The sequence below is a fragment of the Antechinus flavipes genome, chromosome 5 (assembly GCF_016432865.1).
Source record: "Antechinus flavipes isolate AdamAnt ecotype Samford, QLD, Australia chromosome 5, AdamAnt_v2, whole genome shotgun sequence".
NCBI classification, from domain to species: Eukaryota; Metazoa; Chordata; class Mammalia; order Dasyuromorphia; family Dasyuridae; genus Antechinus; species Antechinus flavipes.
In genome coordinates, this window is record NC_067402.1 from 121,159,943 (window position 1) to 121,181,171 (window position 21,229).

At 37.1% G+C, this 21,229-nt stretch overlaps 1 protein-coding gene across 2 annotated transcripts in view; it reads left to right on the top strand.

Annotated features, from left to right (window-relative positions):
• The first annotated feature begins 8,059 nt into the window (after window positions 1–8,059).
• Window positions 8,060–21,229, top strand: part of WASL (WASP like actin nucleation promoting factor) — a 96,921-nt gene continuing 83,751 nt past the window's right edge. For both annotated transcript variants that reach the window (XM_051961316.1, XM_051961317.1), the window contains exon 1: window positions 8,060–9,002. In XM_051961316.1, the coding sequence (XP_051817276.1) occupies window positions 8,874–9,002 (129 nt within the window). In that variant the 5' untranslated portion in view covers window positions 8,060–8,873. The remainder of the gene's footprint in view (window positions 9,003–21,229) is intronic.

Below are 21,229 nucleotides of genomic sequence, written 5' to 3' on the forward strand. Positions count from 1 at the left end.
CTTTAAGACATTCAGCCACAGATCTATTGCTGATCTGTATTATAGGAGGTGTTTCTAAATCAGGAATTCCTCACACTGGTGAAATCATAGGCTAAAATAAGCACCCGCCATAGACAAAAGTACACTCTACCTTTTCCAAAGAGATGGGTGTCTGTTCATATTGTTCTATATGTTTTACCCTTTCTCCTCTTTGCTTGCTGAATTCCTATCCATCCTTTAAAGCTCAACTCAAAGCCATCTCTTATCTGAAGCCCCTTGTGGTCCCTGAGTGGCAACAATCTTTTCCTTTAGACCTCATATTTTATTTTGTTTTGTAACTCTCTTTATATTATAGCTGATTGTGTTTTATCCCTCTATCTGATTGTAAATTCCAAGAAGCCAGGACTAATAATAGAGTATTAATAAATGTTTGTTGAATGATTATATTAAGAACTTGTAGAAGGTTACACAATCATAAATCACATCTCTAAAAGGGAAAAGGCTCCATGTAAACAGCTTCCTTTCTCACCACTACTAAATAATCCAAAGAAGAAACAAATAGTTAGAAGGTTGTTTGTCAAGATTTTTGCTGATGAAGAATGAAAGAATTCAATATATGCCCTGGGAGTACTAGGACAAATTCTTTTAATTGCTACTATCTGTAATGTTTATACAGAGATTGTTCTAAAAAAGTGTACAGATTCAATTTTTATAACCTAAAAGAACTTTAGACTGCATAGATGAAAAATGCTAGCTCTCCTCCTGCTTTATAATACAACCCTATGATTCTGTGGGTTTGGGGGTTCCTTATACATGGAGCCTAACACCAAATCAATCAATACTAGCAATTATGGTAGCAGGGGTGGTTGACAGTGCCCTCTGGGCAGCTGGCCTATTTTACACTCCTCCACATGCTGAAGGCTGTCACTACATTTAAAGTACTGTACTAAACATTTAGCAAGGGGAACAGAGTGTTTCTGGGGACTTGTAACAAGATATAAACAATGACTCTTTTGTAAGAAAAAAAATGGACAACTGAGTTGAGACAACAGAAAATTTCAAAGTATAGTGTGATAACAGCAGGAAACAGCATCTGAAAATTTGTATTCATCTCCATAGACATAACTAAAATAGTCTATGCAAGGTAGAAGTTTTCCTTCACATTTTTCCACTAATGAGAGTGAACTAAAAACCAAATAAATAAAATAAAGGGTTACCACAGAGTTCTTGCAAAAGGTTCTTATTAAAACCAAGAAAGTAGAAAGAAGAAAGAAGGAAATGTACCTAAAAGAATAACCTGCTCTTGCTTCTATGCCAGAGGTATGCTTGAAGAGTTTTTAATTATTGCTTTATACATGTAGAATATGTGTTTACAAAAACAAAATCTCTAGTCTTCTTAACCTGCCTTACAAGGTTTGAGATATTCATTTGGAAGGAAATAAAACCCTTTTTATTTCCTGGATTAAATCCAATCCCTCTAACTGGGTGAAAAGAACGTGAGATAAGAAAATCTTTTGCCAAAGAAAACAGAGAGAAAGCTTTCTTGTGTTTTGCCAAATGGAGAATGTTCTATGAAGAAGAAAAAAAGGACTTGCTAAAAGTTTTTTAAATAAATAAAATTAACCACAATTGGTCTCAGAATGAAAAATTAAGTCCTAAATCCTGCATGTACATTAAAACAGCCAAGTAATTTTATATTCATGTTCAACAATGCCCATAATAGGAAGAAGATATGTTAGAATTAGGAAGTTATCATTTCAGTCCAGAATTATTGGTCAGACCTTAATCAGAGAATTATATCCTCTACTTAAGATCACTGATTTGGAAAAAGTCCAGAAGAGAAAAAAATTGTCCGAAAAAAAACCAAAAACAACCTCTAGCTTAAAATACCTTGGGTTTTCAAATTATAAAGAAAAACCTTTAGAAATTGTTCAGAAAAAAGCTTAAGGGATGATGACTGATTTGAAACATATGAAAGGCTATTTTAGGAAAGATGGCTAAATGTTCTCCATTTTTAAAGAAGAACTTAAAAGCTCAGATGGTATGAACTTCCTAAAAGTGTAAGAATAAGTAACCTGTGATAACAGATTGATAAATGAAGCTGTGAAATTTTCATTTCTAGAAATAAAATAGATCCTCTTTCCCCACCTTTTTTTTTTTTCTCTGTACAACCTTCTTTTATGCACAGAGTCAAACAGAGGCAAGTAGTTCATGAATCCCCGAAGACTGAGGACCACTGTTCTCTATTAATTATTTCAGAAATATTTCAATGATATTTCAAGTATCAAGTCCTGTAAATCTATTATAATATGTTTTCTAAATCACACTAGGAATTAGACTTTGCTATTTTGGCATATGTAAAGGTAAAGGGTAACCTAAAATTTTGGCCTATGAAATGTTATAAAATTGGTGGATTAAAAGGATAGCTAGATAGATGGATAGATAGAGAAATAGATAGACAATTAGATAATTATTAAGCAAGCATTCACTGTGTGTCAGGAATATTAAGTGCTGGGGATCCAAATACAAGAAAGCAAGATAGGCCCTGCTCTCAAGAAACTTAAATTTTAATGGATTTTAATGGGGGAAGAAAGCACAGAAAGCAAAGCTACAAAGTATTTAGAGATCCTGTGAGGCAGCATAGCATATTAACTATCCGGGATGTGACATGGAGCCCAGGATCCAGGCAATATAAAACGAAAGTTTTTAGAAATATTAGAAAGTATTTAGAAGTATCATCAGGCTTAGCGGATATAGTAACTCATTCATTCACCTATTCAAAAATTATTTATTTAGATCTATTATTTTTAGAGCATTACTGATTAGTACTTATGAAAATGCAAATCTAAATCAATCTGTTTATTATTCAGTAAAAGAAGAGTTAAAAAACTCAAGCAAACATCAACTTAGGATGTACAACAAAGGGAGGACAAGTTTTTAAAAATGCAAAGAATTTAAATTAATTAACTTATTCTTTCCTGAGAATTTCTGAAACTTCCTGATGTCCATATTATGCTGTCAACATACAGAAACCTCAAATTTGTAGTAACACAAAAAGCTTTTAGGTTTATTTTGCTGGCTAAGTTATCTAGGGACAAAGATAGTAGTTATAAGAAGAATCCTTGCGATAGATCTGATTTTGCCATTAATTCATGTTATAACCTTAAACAAATTATATAACCTCTATTGGATGTCAGTATTTTCTGTGAAATGGGAGAAAGGAATGAATTAGAAGATCTCAAAAACCTTTTTCCAGTTCCAAAATTCTGTTTTCTATTACTACCTCTTTAGATTAATTGCATTATGAAATACTTTCCAAATACCCTACTATTTCAACTTTTTCCTCTCTCCTCCCACACATGCAACCAGTTGCCAAGCTCTTCAAATTTATCTCCTACAACAGGGATGCTTGATTTGGGGTCTGTTAACTTGGCTTAATTTTTTTTTATAACTGTATTTTAATATAATTGACTTCCTTTGTAATCCTTTCCTCTAATTTATACATTTAAAAACAGAGGTCCATAGGTTTCACATGATTGCCAAAGAGATCCATGACCCCCCCAAAAAAAGTTAGGAATCCCTACATCTACAATATCTTCCACATCTGATCTCACCTGTTGATTTCAACAGGTCTCATTACCAACCATTCATCTGGACTATTGAAATAGCCTCCTAATCAGCTTTGGTGCTTCTCCAACCTCCAAACTCTCATAGAACTGACCAAGTAATTTTTTTAAGCACTATTCTATAAAATTGCAAGCTCCTAATTTAATGAATAAAGAATAAATTTCTATTTCTGGTATTCAGAGCTCTCAATGTTTTGGGTAAAATTTTAGTCTAATATCATACCATTACCCTTCACATGTTCTACATTCTACCTAAGGCAGATTATTAGAGATCTCTTCTCATCCTGCCTTTTCATTTCTGTCTTAAAATCACATCCCTGAAATGAACTCCCTTCTTTCCCTTTCATCTACCATTCCTAGGTTCTACTGTTCAAAATATTTCACATTTATGGAAGAAACTGTACTTGAGCTGGGTTTGAAAGGAGAAATTCAATAGAAAGAAACTGCCATGGTGCTTGGAATGGGTTCTTTCCAGATACCAGTTCCTTTTGATTTAAAAAAAAAAAAAAAAAATTTTTTTTCCTTCCTCCTAAAAGACAACATTATCCTTCCTCAAATTTTTTAGAAATTTGGATTCAAGCAGATTTTCATTTACTTTCCTTCCCCATATAGAATAGTTCATAGATTAAATTTGTATACATCTTTCCAAGCAAGATCCTGGAAAGCAGAGTCCTATCTTATATTTCTTTTTCTCCCAGTGGTTTTTCACAGTTGTGCTAAATTAAAAAAAATTTTTTTGAATGAATGTTTTCCAAACAATCTTTAGTTTCTTAATTTTTTAATGAAACCTTAATTATTTTTACTGTCATTTCCAAAATTTTCTGCTTCCTTTTTGAAAATTTAGAGATTTCATTTTTTTTCTTTAATTGATTGTGTGTATAGTTAACATGATCACAACACTTCTATTCTGCAGTTTAAAAATTCTTTTGAAGTGTTTTGAACTGTGGGTTGGCCAATAATTTATCTGAATCAAACTTTTTAGATTGAGGTATTTTTAATTTAAAACTCTACAAATCAGTATAATGTAAATACTGACATAATGCAATCATTAAGGTAAAGGTTATAATACTTAAGCACTAGTTAAGTATTTATTACCAGATTTATCAAAACTTCACTGTAATTTTCATAGTTCTGGTAGGTAGGAATTAAAGGGCATTGACTCTTCCTGACCTCAGTATCAAAGGTAGCAATATCCTGGAGAATTCCTTAGGGGAGAATGGTGTGAGTTTTTTGGATAAGAAATATCTTGAGCCTCAACTCAATTCAGGTGCAATTTTGCCAACTGGCTGATTTGGGATAGATGTGATCTTGACTATCAAAATTTGAAATGGGTTGATTAACTTTAGGCATCAGTAGTCTCACAAGAGAAAGTTATCACTTTCTGAAGAAGAAGCCCTAGAATTCCATAGCTGCAGCAGCTCAGACAAACAGCACCTCAAAACAGAGATGCGTTGAAGACAGATGAAAAAACATCACATCGTGGTTGGGTATTTAAGGGTATAAAGGGAAACTTAGAAATTGGCAAATGCTACAAATCAGGACTTAATTTATTGTCCAAGATTTAAGAAAATGTTAATAAAGCAGATTAAATTTAAAAGCATGTTGAGAAATATTAAAAATTTACCACTATATCCTAACATGACAACAGCAATTCTGGGTAGCTTTAGAAAAAGAAGATGAATTAGCTATTACAGTTAGTTGTAAAATGAGATGTAATCAACATCAGGAAGACACAGATGGTAACTGGAAGATGAAACAGGTTTTGCTCTGGTCTGTCTAGTGATTCCAGCTCAAGATTAAAATATGATGATACACTCATAAACTGTTTAATATTAAACAAAAAGGAGTTTACTTAATATCATTGAAAGGGTATTCAGGATAGTTACATTTACATAAGTAGATGCAGTTCCCTTGTCCATTCCTGCTCATTTGCCATGACATAAACCTGAGAATTTGACTCTTTGTTAGGCTTTCCTACATTAGTAGTTTACAAGGAAGCTATATTAAAGGTTCAAGCATTAGTCTTCAAGACTATTAAATCTTCAAGATATTTTCATCGCTTTTTAGGGGAAATCTAGTCTTTTTGGTGCTCTTATCATGGGGAGGTAACTGCAATGATGTAATTCAAAGATCAAAAGTCATGAATTGTTAGTGACAGAGAAGTTGGCAGGGAAGGGGGATGGTGCTAGGCAAGGTGTGATCTCTTGCATCAATATGAGAATCAGCCTCTTTGTATAGAGGGGAATTTTTCCTAATTATTGACTGCAATTTTTGTGCCAAATAAAAATATTGCTATTTGACATATGGTTCCTGATCTGTTGTTAGAGAATAAACTGATGGGGGCTTAACCTGTATTTGTTTTTACTATGACCAACTAAAAGACCCCACCCTGAAACTGGGTAATAGTTTATGTGCTACCCATGATTTCATGTGCCCATTCTCACCATTGGTACATAATAACATTTATATGCAGCTTTAATTATGCAAAGCACTTTGCAAATAGTATCTAATTTTATCCACATAATAACTCTATGAAGGAAGTGCTATTATCCCCATTTTACAAAAGATGAAAATTGGCAGATTTTTTGATTTACCTATTATCACATTATCACATAGCTAGTAAATTATCTGAACTCAGGTCTTGCTGACTCTAGAGCTAGTAGTGTATTTACTATATTACCTAGATGTCTCCAAATATCAGACTCTCTACGGGGATTAAAATTTTAGATGACAGAATTTTAGGCGATAAGTTTTAAGGTACGGAGAAATAACAATCATTTGTTAAGAATATACTATGAACCAAGCACTTGGTACTGGGAATACATTAAATACATATAAACATATAAAAATGTATGATGGATGCAACAAAGCAGCAATGAATCAAGGTAAAGTATTTATATAGACAGTAACTCATTATATTCCAAGAGAACTATTTTATTCATTGAAACTTCTGGTTTGTCTATCTGCCACAAGTCTCTCCCCATGCCAATCTATTCTCCCTGATTGAAAGTAAATAGCAACATTTTCTGCTTTGGCTAGAAACCGTGAGCGTCTTCCCCTTCCAGATTTTGGATTTTTTTTTTTTTTTTTGACTTGTTGAAAAAGGAGATTCTTTGCCTCAATTGCTACCTAGCCTTAAATCACTAAACGGGTGTCTCCTGAATCAACCTGAGATCTGTTGAAGCCCTTCCAGGACCTCCAGTGGTCCTGACCTATATCTAATCACTGGCCTAGATAGTTCTGGAGGGGAAAGTGAAGCAGGTGACCTTTCCCACCCTCCCTCACTTCAATCCAATTCATTTGCATGTCATGGCATACCTCCCTGATGTCCTGGTCCTCTTCCAGAATGAAAGACAAACAACAATTAATCTTCCTAAACCTTAGTCTATTTGTCACACCTCCTATTCAACAAACTTCAATGGCTCTCTATTTTCTTTAGAATCAAATACAGAATCCAATTTGGCTTTTTAAAGCTCTAACTTGTCCCCTTCCTATATAATTCTAGTTTTTTACACCTGGAGTACTTCCTTCTCATATCTAGTAATGTTGACTATCTTACAGTTTCTCATAGAATTTCATGCATTTTTCTGTGTTCTTCCACTTCTAAAATTCTTTCTCATTTCCAACTAACTCATGTCCTGAAGGATCACCTTCTCAGCAGCCTTTCCCATTTCCCCTTAATGCTATTCCTTTCCCCCATTATCTTCTATCTATCATCTAACTTGTTTCTATATAGTGGTTTGTATGTTGTCGTCTCATTAGAAGAAAGTTTCTTTAGAGCAAACACTGGTTGTTTTTGTTCTTTTTTTGCCCTTGTATCACTTATCTAGAGCAGAGCCTGGGACTTAGCAAGTAGTTCATAAATGATTATTGACTTGAACCAAATACATAATTCGGGTCCGTCAGCATCAGCAGTGCATAAAAATAAGCCCTGATCGATTAAAAAAAATTGTTGAGGCTCATTTCAAAGCATTCGGCAACTATTTTTATATTAATTCAACATTTATTAAGTGCCTTGTAGTTGTAAAGGACCTGTTTCGCCTAGATAAGAGTCTGTTTAAGTAGAACTAAATGAAAACAGAGCTTTAGGCCCCTATGCTGGATGGGAAGAGGGGCAAGCCAGCTTCCGAGGTGCAGGGGCTGCACCTTTCTGTGGCTCATCGTCAAGAGCCCTGGCCAGGCGGTAAGACCACCAGGTGCACCACGTTGGGTTCCTCCGGCTGGCCCGCGCAGGAGGGCCGGGCGTTTTCACCCAACCTTCCAGGTCCGAGAGCGGCCTGTCTGCAGATTCCTCCGCTCCTTCCGAAGTTGGGACAAAGTTGAAGAAACGCTTGGACACCTGCAGTTTCGAGCGACGCTGCCCGGGTGGGAAGCTAGGAGCGAGGCGGGTGCTTGTTGTGTTTACGAACCCCGGGACAAGCCCCATTTCCTGGGGGCGAGGCCAAGGCCTTCGGGAAGACTAGGACATGAGGGGAGTTGAGTGAGTGCAAGGAGATGGGATTTTCTCCCTCCACCCACTCCTGACCCTTTAGACCAGAGAAGCTGTAGCAGTTGCGGCCGGGCCCCAAAAGGATCTAGCGTGCTCTGCAGACCAACAGACTGCCCCGACGAGAGAGGGAACCCCGAGGGCACGTCTCCACCTTCGCACTCAGCTGGGCGGAGGGCAGCAACGCGCACCGGTCGCACTCCCACCTCGGGCGGAAGGAGAGGCGGGGCTGGGGAGCGAGGAGGCGGAGCTTGCGGGGCAGAACTGGGCGGGCGGACTGGGACGAGGGGAGGGGGGGGAGGAGGAGAAAGGTTGCTCTGACTCCGGCGGCCGCGAGTTTCCGGCGCGCACCCCCGCCTCCCGTGTCCTGTGGTCTCGCCCGCCCCCGCTGCCATGTTGGATTGTGCGGCCCCCACCGCAGCCGCCGCCGCCGCCGTTGCCGTTGCCGTTGCTGCTTCCGCCGAAGAACTGGAAAAGCCAAGAGTTGAGTGCAGTCGCTAGTGCGGAGGAAGCGGACAGCAAAGCACCGGCAGCTGAAACCCTCCCTCTTTCACTTAAGCCCTAAAGGAGGTTTCCCCACCCCCGCTCGCGGACGGCTCCTCCTTGTCCTCCCTCCCCCAGAAGCTCTGCGAGATGCTGCGGCTCTGACTCCGCTCCTCCCCGCCCCTGTCACTGCGAGGGGGAGACCCACGCAGCTGCCCGGCCGCCCCGCGGCGGAGGAGGACGAGGAAGACACGGCCCCGGCTCCGGCTCCGGCTCCGGCCCCGCCGGCTCCCGACACCATGAGCAACAGCCAGCCGCAGCAGCAGCAGCAGCCGCCGCCACCGAGAAGGGTCACCAATGTGGGCTCGCTGCTCCTCACCCCGCAAGAGAACGAGGCACTCTTCAGCTTCCTCGGCAAGAAATGTGTGGTCAGTTTCCCGAAATCCGCCACCCCTTCTGGAGTGGGAGCAGGGAGGAGGGGATCGTCCCGGTGGCGTCGCCTCTGGCTGCTCCCCTTCAGGGCCCAGCCAGGGAGGTTGGGAGTGCTGGCGGCCGAAGCAGTGTCACCTTTCCGGGACGTGCCCCGCCGGCGCCGCTGCCCCCTTTTCCTTCACCTCTACTGCTTCAAACTTTATTCTCAAGCCGCTGGGGGCGGGCGGGGGAAGGGTTCCTTCTTAACGAGAGTCTCCCCGTCCCCAGAAACCGGGCTCCTCTTCTATAGACTCTCCCTTCCCCCTCCCTGAGCAGTCTTCACCATCATCCAAAATAGGAAAGACTTGGGGAAACCGAAGCTTAGAAATGAATGAAGTGTGCCAGGAAGCAGCTCCCCCCCCCCCCCTCCCCAGTCGCTCTCCCCCGCCCCCTCCCGGCTTTGGGCTTTTTAGAAGAAATGCTTGGGTGCTTTAGGGTTGCAAGGCAAGCATTTCCCCGGCTCCTTCCGTTTCTAATCGAAAGGTCTGGTTAAAGCAGGAAATGCTGCGGCTCCTCCGGCTGGGCTTGTTTCTCCTGCATTCTCACCCGGGCCTGGTTCCTCCTTCCATCCCTCCCCTACCGGTGCTTGTCTTCCCCTGGAAAGCTGGGGGGGAGGGGGAGGATGGTTGGGGAGGCGGGGAATGGATGCTGTTTGCCTCTCCGCCATGCGCAGTGGAAACTCGGTCTCTTACTTCTCTGCTCCGGGGAAGCGGAGGGGGGTGGGAGGAACGGCTGAGCCCTGAAGTCTTGGGTGGTGCTGGTGCGGCGGCTAACTCCTACCCCAGATGGCTCGTTGGGAGCGGAGAGTTCTGCTCTGGAAAGGGGGAAATGTGTGGTGTTGACGGAAGCATTCATTACATTGGCTGCTGGCTGTCCTGGGGGTGGGGAGGTTTTGCTCCGGGCTGGGGTAGGCCTTGTCAAGCTGGGCTGCGTCTCCCTGCGGGTGGTTTGGGACTGGGCTGGGGGCGAGTTTATGGGACAGCTGGTTTAGTCCCTCCTCTCCCTTACTTGTTACTACCTGCCGAGTTCTATGTGATCCGGATCAAAGCAGTTACAGCATAAGGGAGAAAAATTTAACAGAGACGTTATCATCCAAACACCTTCTTTGGCAATATTAAGTTATGTTAGACCAGGTGACACCTGTTTGTTCAAGAAATCAAGATTAGAAAATTTCAGGAATGTTATCAGATTAATTGTTAACTTCCCAGGAGTTGACCAACTTTGTATGTCATGCTAGAGTTGTAGGTTATAGGCTAGATCACTTGATTCAGCTTCGGACATTTGATTCATCTTCTAAAAATTAAAATTTTAAAAAATGTTTGGCCGTGGTTCTGAGGAATAGCATAGATTTTTAATACATGACATTGTTTCAGTTTAGAGATTTTAAATGTTTACCCAAGTACACAACGCTAAAGAAAAGAGGTTTGTGACTTAAGATATTTAAAGGCTTTTTGTGACTTTTGCCTGTGTCCTTATTCTCTGCTATTACAAGTGTGAAATGTTTATTTACACTTTTGGTTTTTAATGTCTGAAATTGTTAATTTGAAAAAATATGAAATAATCATGAGTAATAGAAATCAAATATAAAAATTTTAAGGGAAAAGAGTAAACATTTTCATGGTGCCGACTATATGTCAGGTGCTTTTTACAAAATGACCTTTTAGGTTTGTGTTTGTTAATATTATCATCCTCATTATCCCCATATTGCATTTCAGGAAATCTTGGCAAACAAAGCTTAATTGATATGTGTAGGATCACACAACTGAGTGACTGAAACATGATTTGAATTCACATCTTCCTAAATCTAGTCCCAGTTCTCCATCCAACCAGCCGCCTGCCTCCTAGGGCATCACTCTTACAAGGACTTCTATAAGGATCCTAAAATATCACTACTATGTGGAGATATTTAGAATTTTAAAAAAGAAATCATTTATAACTATATGATGTATTATCTTCTAGTTAAGTTATGCTTTGAATTTTATCACTTGATACATTTTCTGAATTAAAAAGCAAGTAACTTTCCATATCAAACAAATTTAGTTTTGAAAGATAGGGAAATAATTTTTGTATGCCAAGTAATTATTGTGAGATTGTCATTGCTGTTTACTGTTTGTTACTGCTTTCAATTTAAAAGAATGATTAGCTTGGAAGGACACTGAACAATAAAAGAAAGGCATTGTGTTTCAATGGTTAAAGTAGTGAATTGTTAAGTTATTATTCTTCATCCAGTTTCTTTGTCTTGTCATTTAATATCAGAAAAAACATCTTTAATGGCCCTACCTTATACATGTTTTGCATAGAATACTGCTCAATTCAAGAAATATAAGACATGATAATTGCTGGGGATAAAGTAACAAAGAGGACCATCTTTGCCTTCAAGGAGCTGATATTCTGCTATCTTAGTAAGGAGAATGATGAAGTATCACTACAGATGAGTAATGTTATTTGAAGAGGTAGAAAACCTTAATAAACAGGGTCATCGTGAAGGATATAAGCTTTGAAAGATAATGAGGTGATGGCTAGCCATGGAGGAATGACTTGTACAGATGAACAGTCAAAATATTGAATGATGAGTTTCAGAACTAGCTAATATCCTGGCTTATTGGGAGCAGAGAGAGTGCTAGAAGAGGACAATGAATTGAGAAGTTAATGGCTAGATTTTAGAAGTCTTTAAAAGTTAGATTAAGGAGCGTTTATTTTACTCTTGTATTATCATTGTCCTTGGAGTGAGGATCATTGAAGGCTTTGGAACAGAGAAAAGAAGAACTTAAAGGTCTTAAGGTTAAAGTAAATGAAATATTTTTGTTTTGGGAAAATTCTATTTTAGACTGAACATAGATGATTTTTTTCCCCCAGTCCAAATAATGAAGTACTACTCTAACCAAAAGCAATATTAGCATTTAAACTTGTTAGAAGTCCACTGTAGTGAACAGATAATGTTCTCTATAAACTTTGTGGAGGAGATAAATCTTCGTATAATATCTGAAATATGCTTTTAAGTGTACTGATGTGTTTTTTCCCCTTCCTAACTTGTTTTGAAAATAAGTAAGCTTATTTTCGATTAATTTTATTAAAACACTTGTTAAATTTTCTTACAAGGAAAAAATCAAAAGATGTTCTAAACTGGAATAACTTGGCCTTTTTAAAGTGTGAATAATACTGCTTTTGTGTAGTTTTTAGTTTTAATTTTGTTGTTGTTACTGCACTTCTTTATTTTTACTGAACCTGTGTTTTTATTAGTACTGGGAACTCTGTGAGAAAACTCAGTCTACCAATGAAGATATCCTACTTTATAAGTTAGTTTCCGAGAGTTGCCTGGGGACATTGGCCATGCTTAGGACTATTTTTCTAGGCTTTGGCAACCATGTAGAATTTGAATCCAAGTTTTCCCAACTTCGGACGCAGCTTTCTATCAATTTAGACCCATGCTGTTTTTCTCTGTAAAAATAAATTAAAATAAAAAATTATATAGAAAAGAATAACTAAATTTTCTAAGTAGAGGTGAATATAAAACCATTTACTTTTGGAACAGGGCAAGCCTTGATTTGGAGCATTGAAGCTGGCTGTCTCTTAACAGGATGGACTGCACGTTTTTTAGATGTTTGCTTTTATTTTTTTTCTCAGTTGACTTATTTCTTCCAAGAGATTAATCTATATTTCTTTTATTCCTCAGCATTTGTATGTACTGGAAAATCTACTGTGTTTTGTTTTTTTAAACTTAATTATTTTATCTAATTCTTTATTGAACTTAATCAGTTAGCAGAAATATATTCCCAGTTATCTTTAGCTTACTTTTTAAGATTATAGAGTTCAGAGCTGGAAGAGACCTTAAAGATAATCCAGTGCAAAATCCCTTCTTTCTTAGCTAAGACCCAGAGAGGTGAACTAACTCACAGGCAGAACAGGAATTCACTTCTGATCCTCCGACCAATTTCATTTTCCAAAACACCACAGCATAAGTGCTTGATAATAGTATGAATAAAAATTGCTGCTCCTATTCCTGACTTTCTACCTCTTTTAATCTTCTTTATAAACTTCATATATATATAAAATTTATAAAATATATATGTATATATATACATAAATATATATAAATACCTTATAAACAAATGTAATTTAATAGTTTCTATGATCAAAAAGCACGAAGGACTTATTAGTGCCTCTTCAGTAACATGTATATGTTCCTTTATAGTCAAAAGCCCTCCAACACAAACTGGGTTTTTTAACTCATGTTTCCATTTATTTCACTTTATCCTCCAAACTGAGCTACTTAACTGTTCACTGAAAGTGTCCGGAGTTTTCTTGCTTCTGTGAGGAGGTAAGTGTGTTTAACTAGGGCTAAGAATTTAATGAGGCTTGTAGCAAACCTTAATCTTGGTTATTCTAATTCTCTCTTCTGCTAAAATAAAGTGTTGCATTTCTTCAAGTTCCTTTTTGGTTTGATCAGAATAGAGATGGAATAGAGATTCCATCTGTTGAAGTCTTCTCATTGGTTCTATTCTCCATTCATCTGCCCAGTTCTTCTTAAAATCTTTTGTGTGTCCTCTTTGTACTTGTATTCCACTTTACTTTTTGCCTTGGGGTTCTCCTAATATTTTGATAATTTCCACTTATATTTCATTTTATATTATACTTGTTTGTTAATCTAATTTCCCCTATTTAGTGCAACTCAATAAACATTCAAGCTTTTACCATATGCTAGGTACTGTTTAGTTTAATGATATACTAGAAGCTTGAGATACAAAGACAAAATGAAACAATCCTTGACTGTGAGGAGCTTATGAGGAAGCTATATTCAGAGATAGAGCAGAAACAGCTGGTAGGATCAGGAAAAGCTTTGGGGTGGAGGAGCAAATGGACTAAGCAAAAAGATGAAGACTACATTTAATAGGGAGTGCATTCCAGGCACAGAGAGTCTGCTGAATTTAGGGATAGTTAGTCCAGTTTAGCTGGAATGGAAAGTGCATGAAGGATGAGCAGTATGAAATAATTGGAGAAAGATGGATTTGAGTCGTATTATAAAAGGTTTTAAATGCTAGGCTAAGGATTTTATGTTTTTACTCTAGAGGCAATAGAGAGCCACTGAAGATGTTTGGCTAGAGGAATGACATGGTCAAACCTGTTCCTTAGGGAAATTATTTCAGCAGCTGTGTTGGAGGATATAATTGAGAGAGAAAGAGAAACTCTTGAAGAGTAGTTCAGAAAAGAGATAATGAGGGCCAGAATTAGTGTACTATTTAGATGGACAGTGAGAAGATGGTTCTGAGTATTGCAAGCTATGAGATTAAGTTACTCTTATTCAGACTTACAATTTCACTTCCAACCTTTGTGGCTTTACCAGTGTTTAGCACAGTGAATCATAAATATTAGAGACTTAATAAATTATGTTGAGGGATGGTGGTTAGAAGTCGTCGCTGCTTGTTAAAAGTTGCTGAAACTTAACGGTTCAAATTCATATTGCAGTTGGGCTTCATTTGATTATACTGATCCTGAAACAGTGAAAGATGAAAAAAGCCTGACTCCCTGGATTTTTTCTGGTAGTCAGTTCTCAATTTTTTGTTGCCCATGTGAACTTAACAAAAAATCTTGAATTTTGTACTTAATGTAATCTTGCTTTCCTTATTCTGAAGTTTGGTAAACTAATCCTCATATTTTTGATGAGTGGAAAAAGCATCAGCTTTCACAGGGAGGTATAGATTGTTGATAATCTGTTGATACTTGAAGGAGAGGAAAACCAAAAAACCTGTCATTTTTATTTCGGGTGGCTGTCTTGCTTACAGCAAGGGAAGTTCATTGTTGTGGTGCTGCTGTGCTAGTTATTTGTAGGATCATAGACTTAACTCTGAAAGGACTAGGGACATCATGAAATCTAATACACTGATTTTAAAGATGAGGAAACAACTAACTTACCCAAGTAGCAGGGCTAAGATTTGAACCCAGATTATCTTAGTATACTTCTAGGGCATAAAAATCTCAATCCAAGTTGAACTCTTAGCCCACTGTTGCCAACCATTTTTTAATATGTCTGTCTCACACACACACACTCAGCATAAAAGGCTTAAATAATAACAAAGGGAGAACTCATAATAACAATTATCACCCAAATAGAAAGGATTATCAAAGTTCTTGAGGTAGTAATATAGCACTGGATTATATTGCAGAAGATTCTGATCCCAGCACTGTGTCACTAACTTACAGTGTAAAATCTTGGGTAAATTATTTTAATTTTTCTTAACCTCAGTTTTCTCATCAGTAAAAGGAAGAGATTATACTAGATGACCTGTGTCCTGATTCTAGTAGTCTATATTTCAGTGCATTAACATGATTATTAGAAAATTCATTTATTCACTAAGTATTAAGTATTTTCTTGTTATGTGTTAGATATTATGTTAAACTCCAAGAATAAAAAGAAAATGAAATTATTTTTCCCCTCAAGGAGCTTATATATACATAGAAAATTAAATACAAAATATATACCAAAAAAAAATCTTGGGGGCAACTAAGGATGGTTTAGGGTAGACTTCCTGTAGAATTTAACACTTGAGGTGGACTCTGAGGGGACAGTGAGAAGAGAATGCATCTCAGGTAAAGACCAAGAGAATGGAGTGTGAATGTATTGTAGATAGAACAGCAGGCAGGCTATTTAGGCTAACATTGTCCAGAGGATATATATTGGGGAGATCTTGGTGGGGTGACTAAACACTTTGTGATGTTAAATGTCAGAGAATACTATTTTGCTATAAGAGGTGTGATCAAGGGAACAGTTTCAGGGAAACAGGAGTATTTTTGTGAACTGATATAAAGTAAAATGAAGAGCGACAGAGTAACATATATAATAATAGGTGACATTTATATAATCCTTACTATGTGCTACCCACTATGCCAAGTGCTTTATAATTATTATCTAATTTGATTATAACAATCTTGAAAAGGGTGTTCTTACCCTCATTTCACAGCTGAAGAAGCTGAGATAAACCAAGGTTCTGTGACCTGGCCAGGGTCATACAGCTAGTATCTGAAGCTGGATTTGAACTTGAGTTTCCTTATTTTATGTCCAAGCCTCTGTCCATTGTGCCACCTATGACCTCACACTGTTTTAACAACAACTCTAAAGAAAAACAGCTTTGAAATCCTGGAGAACTTCAACTAGTACAGAGATCACCTATAAAGAACTGATGTTAGGACATGTTACCCTACTTCTTCAGAGAGTGGTGACAGATTCAAAATGGAGAACAATTTGTCTTGCTTGACTTCCATATTTGTTTTAAAAAGGACTTTTTTCTTTGTTGTTATTTTTTGCCCCATTGAGGAGAGATTGAGGACCTAAGGAGACAGAAATCAAGTAATATAAAGAAAAGGAGGTCACTGAGGAATAATTTTTAAAACATAGAGAAGAGAAAAGAAGGAAGTCCAGAAAGAAGCATAGACAAACAGAATGACTGGAGAATATATTTTATAGAGGAGGGCCCAAGGCAGAAGTCTGGGGCAAACCCACTCCTAAGGGGCGGTTTAAAGGATGATAATGATCCAGGTAAAAGAGATTGAGAAGAAGCAGTTAAGAGAACTGTTTGGGAACCCATGGAAGAGAGAGTACCCAGGAGTGATCAGCAGTTCAGAGGTCAGCAAGCTTAGAGAGATATAAAGGATAAGAACCAAAAGAAGACTATGAAATTTAGCAGTTAGTTCATTGATAATCTTAAGAGACAGCATTTTCCGTTGAGTGATGAGATCTGAAGCCATTTTCCAAAGGGCTAAGGTAAGAAAATGGTTGTGAAAAAGAGGAAAAATATTAAGCAATAGCTTAAACTAATGGTAGGATCAGGTGGAAAATTTTGAAAAATATGAGTAGATCTGAACTTGTTTAAGCAAAAGGGAAGGACCAGTGAACAAAAATGAAATTAGGGAGAGAAAGATGTTCTAAGGAGGTAAACTTCTGGAGGAGATAAATTGGGAGGGAATGGGATGAACAGCACAAGTAAAGGAAGTTGAGGTTTACAAGGAGAAAGGCCACTTACTCCCTGTTCCTCAAAGTCTAGATCAGAAAGTGGGGGATATTGTTGAGGTGATTTGTAATACACAGAGTTGAGGAGGAAAGGGATAGCCCCAATTTTTACAGTGATGTACTTGGTTAGATTCCTTTCCTTAGAGAGAGGGCATAGATGGCATGAGAGAATAGAAGAAAGATTGGAGATAACACTTAGGGAAATGGGATAATTGGATGTTTATTTGCAAGATCTATGATTGCTACAAGTTTTCTGAAATCTTGTTTTTATTTTAAATTGAGTTATTGTTTTGCCAGGTGCTAGATATTGCATGGCTTTGCTAATTTTCCAGTTTTTAAAAATATATTCTTCTTGAAATCTATTGGTTTTATATCATCAGCAATTTCCCACAACTCTTTCCTGAAGAGCCATCCTAAGAATTTTTTTAAAGAGAGAGAAAAGGGGGAGGGAGGGAGACTGCAAAACTGTTTGTTCAACAGTTTGAAAAAATCTTGGTTACATGCATTGTTGTATACCCATGAATACTATTTACCTCAGCTAAGTAGTGGAAAGACATTTATTCTTAATATCTCTTTTGGAGGCCAAACTTGTTCTTTATAATATCACAACATTTAATTTTTATAGTTTTGTGGTTCTTCTCTTTCCCCCCCTCTGCCCCCCTCCCCCAATTTACATTGCTTGTTGTGTATGGTTGTATGTATTGTTTTCCTGCTCTATTTGTTTCATTTTGCATCAGTTCATGTAAGTCTTTACATGCTTCTCTGTATTCACCATGTTTCTTTCTACACAGTAGTAATATTCTATTATATGTCACACAATTTGTTTAGCTCTTTCTGGTCATTAGACATTTCTTTTGTTTCTAGATCTTTGCTACCACAAAAAGATATTGTTGTAAGAATTTGGGTACATATGGAGTTTTTTTTAATCATTGGTCTCCTTGGTTAGTAATGGCATGTTTGTTTCAAAAAGATATTGACAATTTTAGCCTGGTAGTTCCGTTTCTTGTATCCCAATTAAAAAAAAAAACAACTTACACCAATCACAATGCAAATGGGTTCATGGAATATCTAATGCCAAATAGGAACATGATGGCAGCAGATAGCCTGGAAATAAGAGAAGAAATAGCAGCAGCTGTCAAAAAGAGAGTTACCAAAAAGAAAGGAGCTTGAAAAGACTTAAAAAAACAAACAAAAAATGCACAGGTTTGTTACCATTGCATAAGCAAGGCCAAGGAGTTGCAGACTGCCTTTCTTCCCTTCAGAGTCAAGATATAAGCCCTGGAATCTCTTATGGATGTGAGTCTACAGAACATGAAGTAACCAAATACAAAGTCAAAGTGGATCCAGCTGTGGGAGAATTTCCTTTTGCAAAATATTTCATTTGTGCAGAGAGGTGACACCTACACCTACCTAGAGCAGCAACCAGTGCATGGTTAAGACATGAAACCCCAGAATAGTTTTAACATAATTATTAATTTCATATATGTGATATATATACATATACACATATACACACACACACACATAGTAAGTGCTTAAATTTGATCAGATAAAATATTTGTGCAGTGCTACGTTAAATGCTAGCTATTATTGTTATTAAAGCATAGTTATTTTCCTGTTTATTTCTTTGAACAACTGTTTATATTATATCCTTATCTGAGGTCTTGATTTGCTATTTTTTTTTTTTTTGGTAATTTCCTAAAGCATAATAAAATATCCCTATATAAATGTGTTTGAAGTATTTTTTTTTTTTTTTTTACAAATCACATTGGATTCTCTTTTTAAATACATTCAATCATCTTCCATTTTTTCTGTGCAGTTCATTGCTATGATTGTTAATTAATTGTGAATTTTTCTCCCCCATACTCTTGACTCTCTTGCTCCTGAAATACCTTTATAAAGAAGACAATAGGCAAAAAAAGGAGCATGAGCCAGTCATTATTTGTTAGTGAAACAATCTACTTTCATTCCAGAGTCTTTCCTTTTTCTCTTTTGACAGATCTTTTATATATATATTTTTTGTTTATTTTTCTATTGTTCTACTTAAGTGCTTTCAGGTTATGTGGGTTAATTTCTCTCTCCCTGAGCCTTATGCAATATCATTTTTCCTTCTATCATTTAGGTTTATAAATACATTTATAATAATAACTCATATTTGCTTTTTAAAAAAAAATTTAAAGCTTTTTATTTACAAAACATACATACATGGGTAATTTTCCAACATTGACCCTAGCAAATTTTTTTTTGTTACAAATTTTCGCCTCTTCCCCCTACCCCTTCCTCTAGCTGGCAGGTAGTCCAATACAAGTTAAATATGTTAATATACATGTTAAATCCAATATATGTATACATATTTATACAGTTATCTTGCTGCACAAGAAAAATAAGATCAAGAAGGAAGAAAAAGAAAAACTGAGAAAAAAAAACCACAATGCAAGCAAATAACAAGAGAGTGAGAATGCTATGTTGTGTTACACACTCTGTTTCCACAGTTCTCTTTCTGGATGTAGATAGCTCTCTTCATCACTGAACAAGTGGAACTGGTCTGAATCATCTCAATGTTGAAGAGAGCCACATCCATCAGAATTGATTGTCGTATAATCTTGTTGCCATGTATAATGATCTTCTGGTCTTGCTCATTTCACTCAGCATTGGTTCATCTAAGTCTTTCCAGGCCTCTCTGAAATCCTCCTGCTGGTCATTTCTTACAGAATAATAATATTCCATAACATTCATATACCATAACTTATTCAGCTATTTTATAACTTATTCAGCTGATGAGCATCCACTCAGTTTTCAATTTCTTGCTGCTACAAAAAGGGCTGCCACATTTTTGCACATGTGGTTCCCTTTCCCTCCTTTAAGATCTCTTTGGGATACAGGCCCAATAGTAACACTGCTGGATCAAAGGATATGTACAGTTTAGTAACTTTTTTGAGCATAGTTCCAAACTGTTCTCCAAAATGGCTGGATCCGTTCATAATTCCACCAATAGTGTATCAGTGTCCCGGTTTTCCCACATCCTCTCCAACTTTAGTCATTATGGTTTCCTGTCATCTTAGCCAATCTGACAGGTATGTAGTGGTATCTCAAGAGTTGTTTTAATTTGCATTTCTCTGATCAATAGTGATTTGGAGCACCTTTTCATGTGACTACAAATAGTTTCATTTTCTTTATCTGAAAATTGTCTGTTCATATCCTTTGACCATTTATCAATTGGAGAATGGCTTGAATTATTATAAATTTGAGTCAATTCTCTATATATTTTAGAAATGAGGCCTTTATCAGATCTTTTGGATGTAGAAATGTTTCTCCAGTTTATTGCTTCCCTTCTAATCTTGTGTGCATTCGGTTTAACCTTTTTAACTTTATATAATCAAAATTTTCTATTTTGTGATCAAGAATGATCTCTAATTCTTCTTTGGTCACAAATTCCTTCCTCCTCCACAAATTTGAGAAGTAAACTATCCTATGTTCTTCTAATTTGTTTATAATATTCTTTATGTCTAGACCATGAACCCATTTCGACCTGATCTTGGTATACAGTGTTAGGTATGGGTCTATGTCTACTTTCTGCCATACTAGTTCCCAATTTTCCCAGCAGTTTTTGTCAAATAGTGAACTCTTATCCTAAAAGTTGGGGTCTTTGGGTAACTCATGTTTACTTTACAATTTCCAGCACTTTTCCTCATAACAAACCTTTGAAATATATTATACATATATTATTCTTAATTTACATATGGAGAAACTTGAGACCCTAAAACACTAAACAAATTGTCATATGATTAATGATGAAAATAAGAATCACTCCAACTCTTCTAACTCCAAGTCTGCTCTATAACATGCTGCCTGCCTCATAAATGTTTAATATTAGAGGAGAACACCGAGGCAAGCTCAACAGGTCCTGAGTGGCCTATTGCTGTGGTGCATAGAAATTTTGCTGAATAAGATTATGTGGAAAATATTAGATGCACTTTATTTTTCCTGCTGTAATATGATAATGTTTCACTTTTAAAATAGGTTGTCATCTGGTTCTGTAAACTTCTTTTCACCACTAGATACACTAACCAGTAGAGAACTATTAGAAAATTCATTAATTTTGGACTGGTTTCTCTTCTCAAAATTAATTTGTAGAGCACTAGGCTAGGATGTGTTTGAATTGATGACAAATGTGGGTATGAA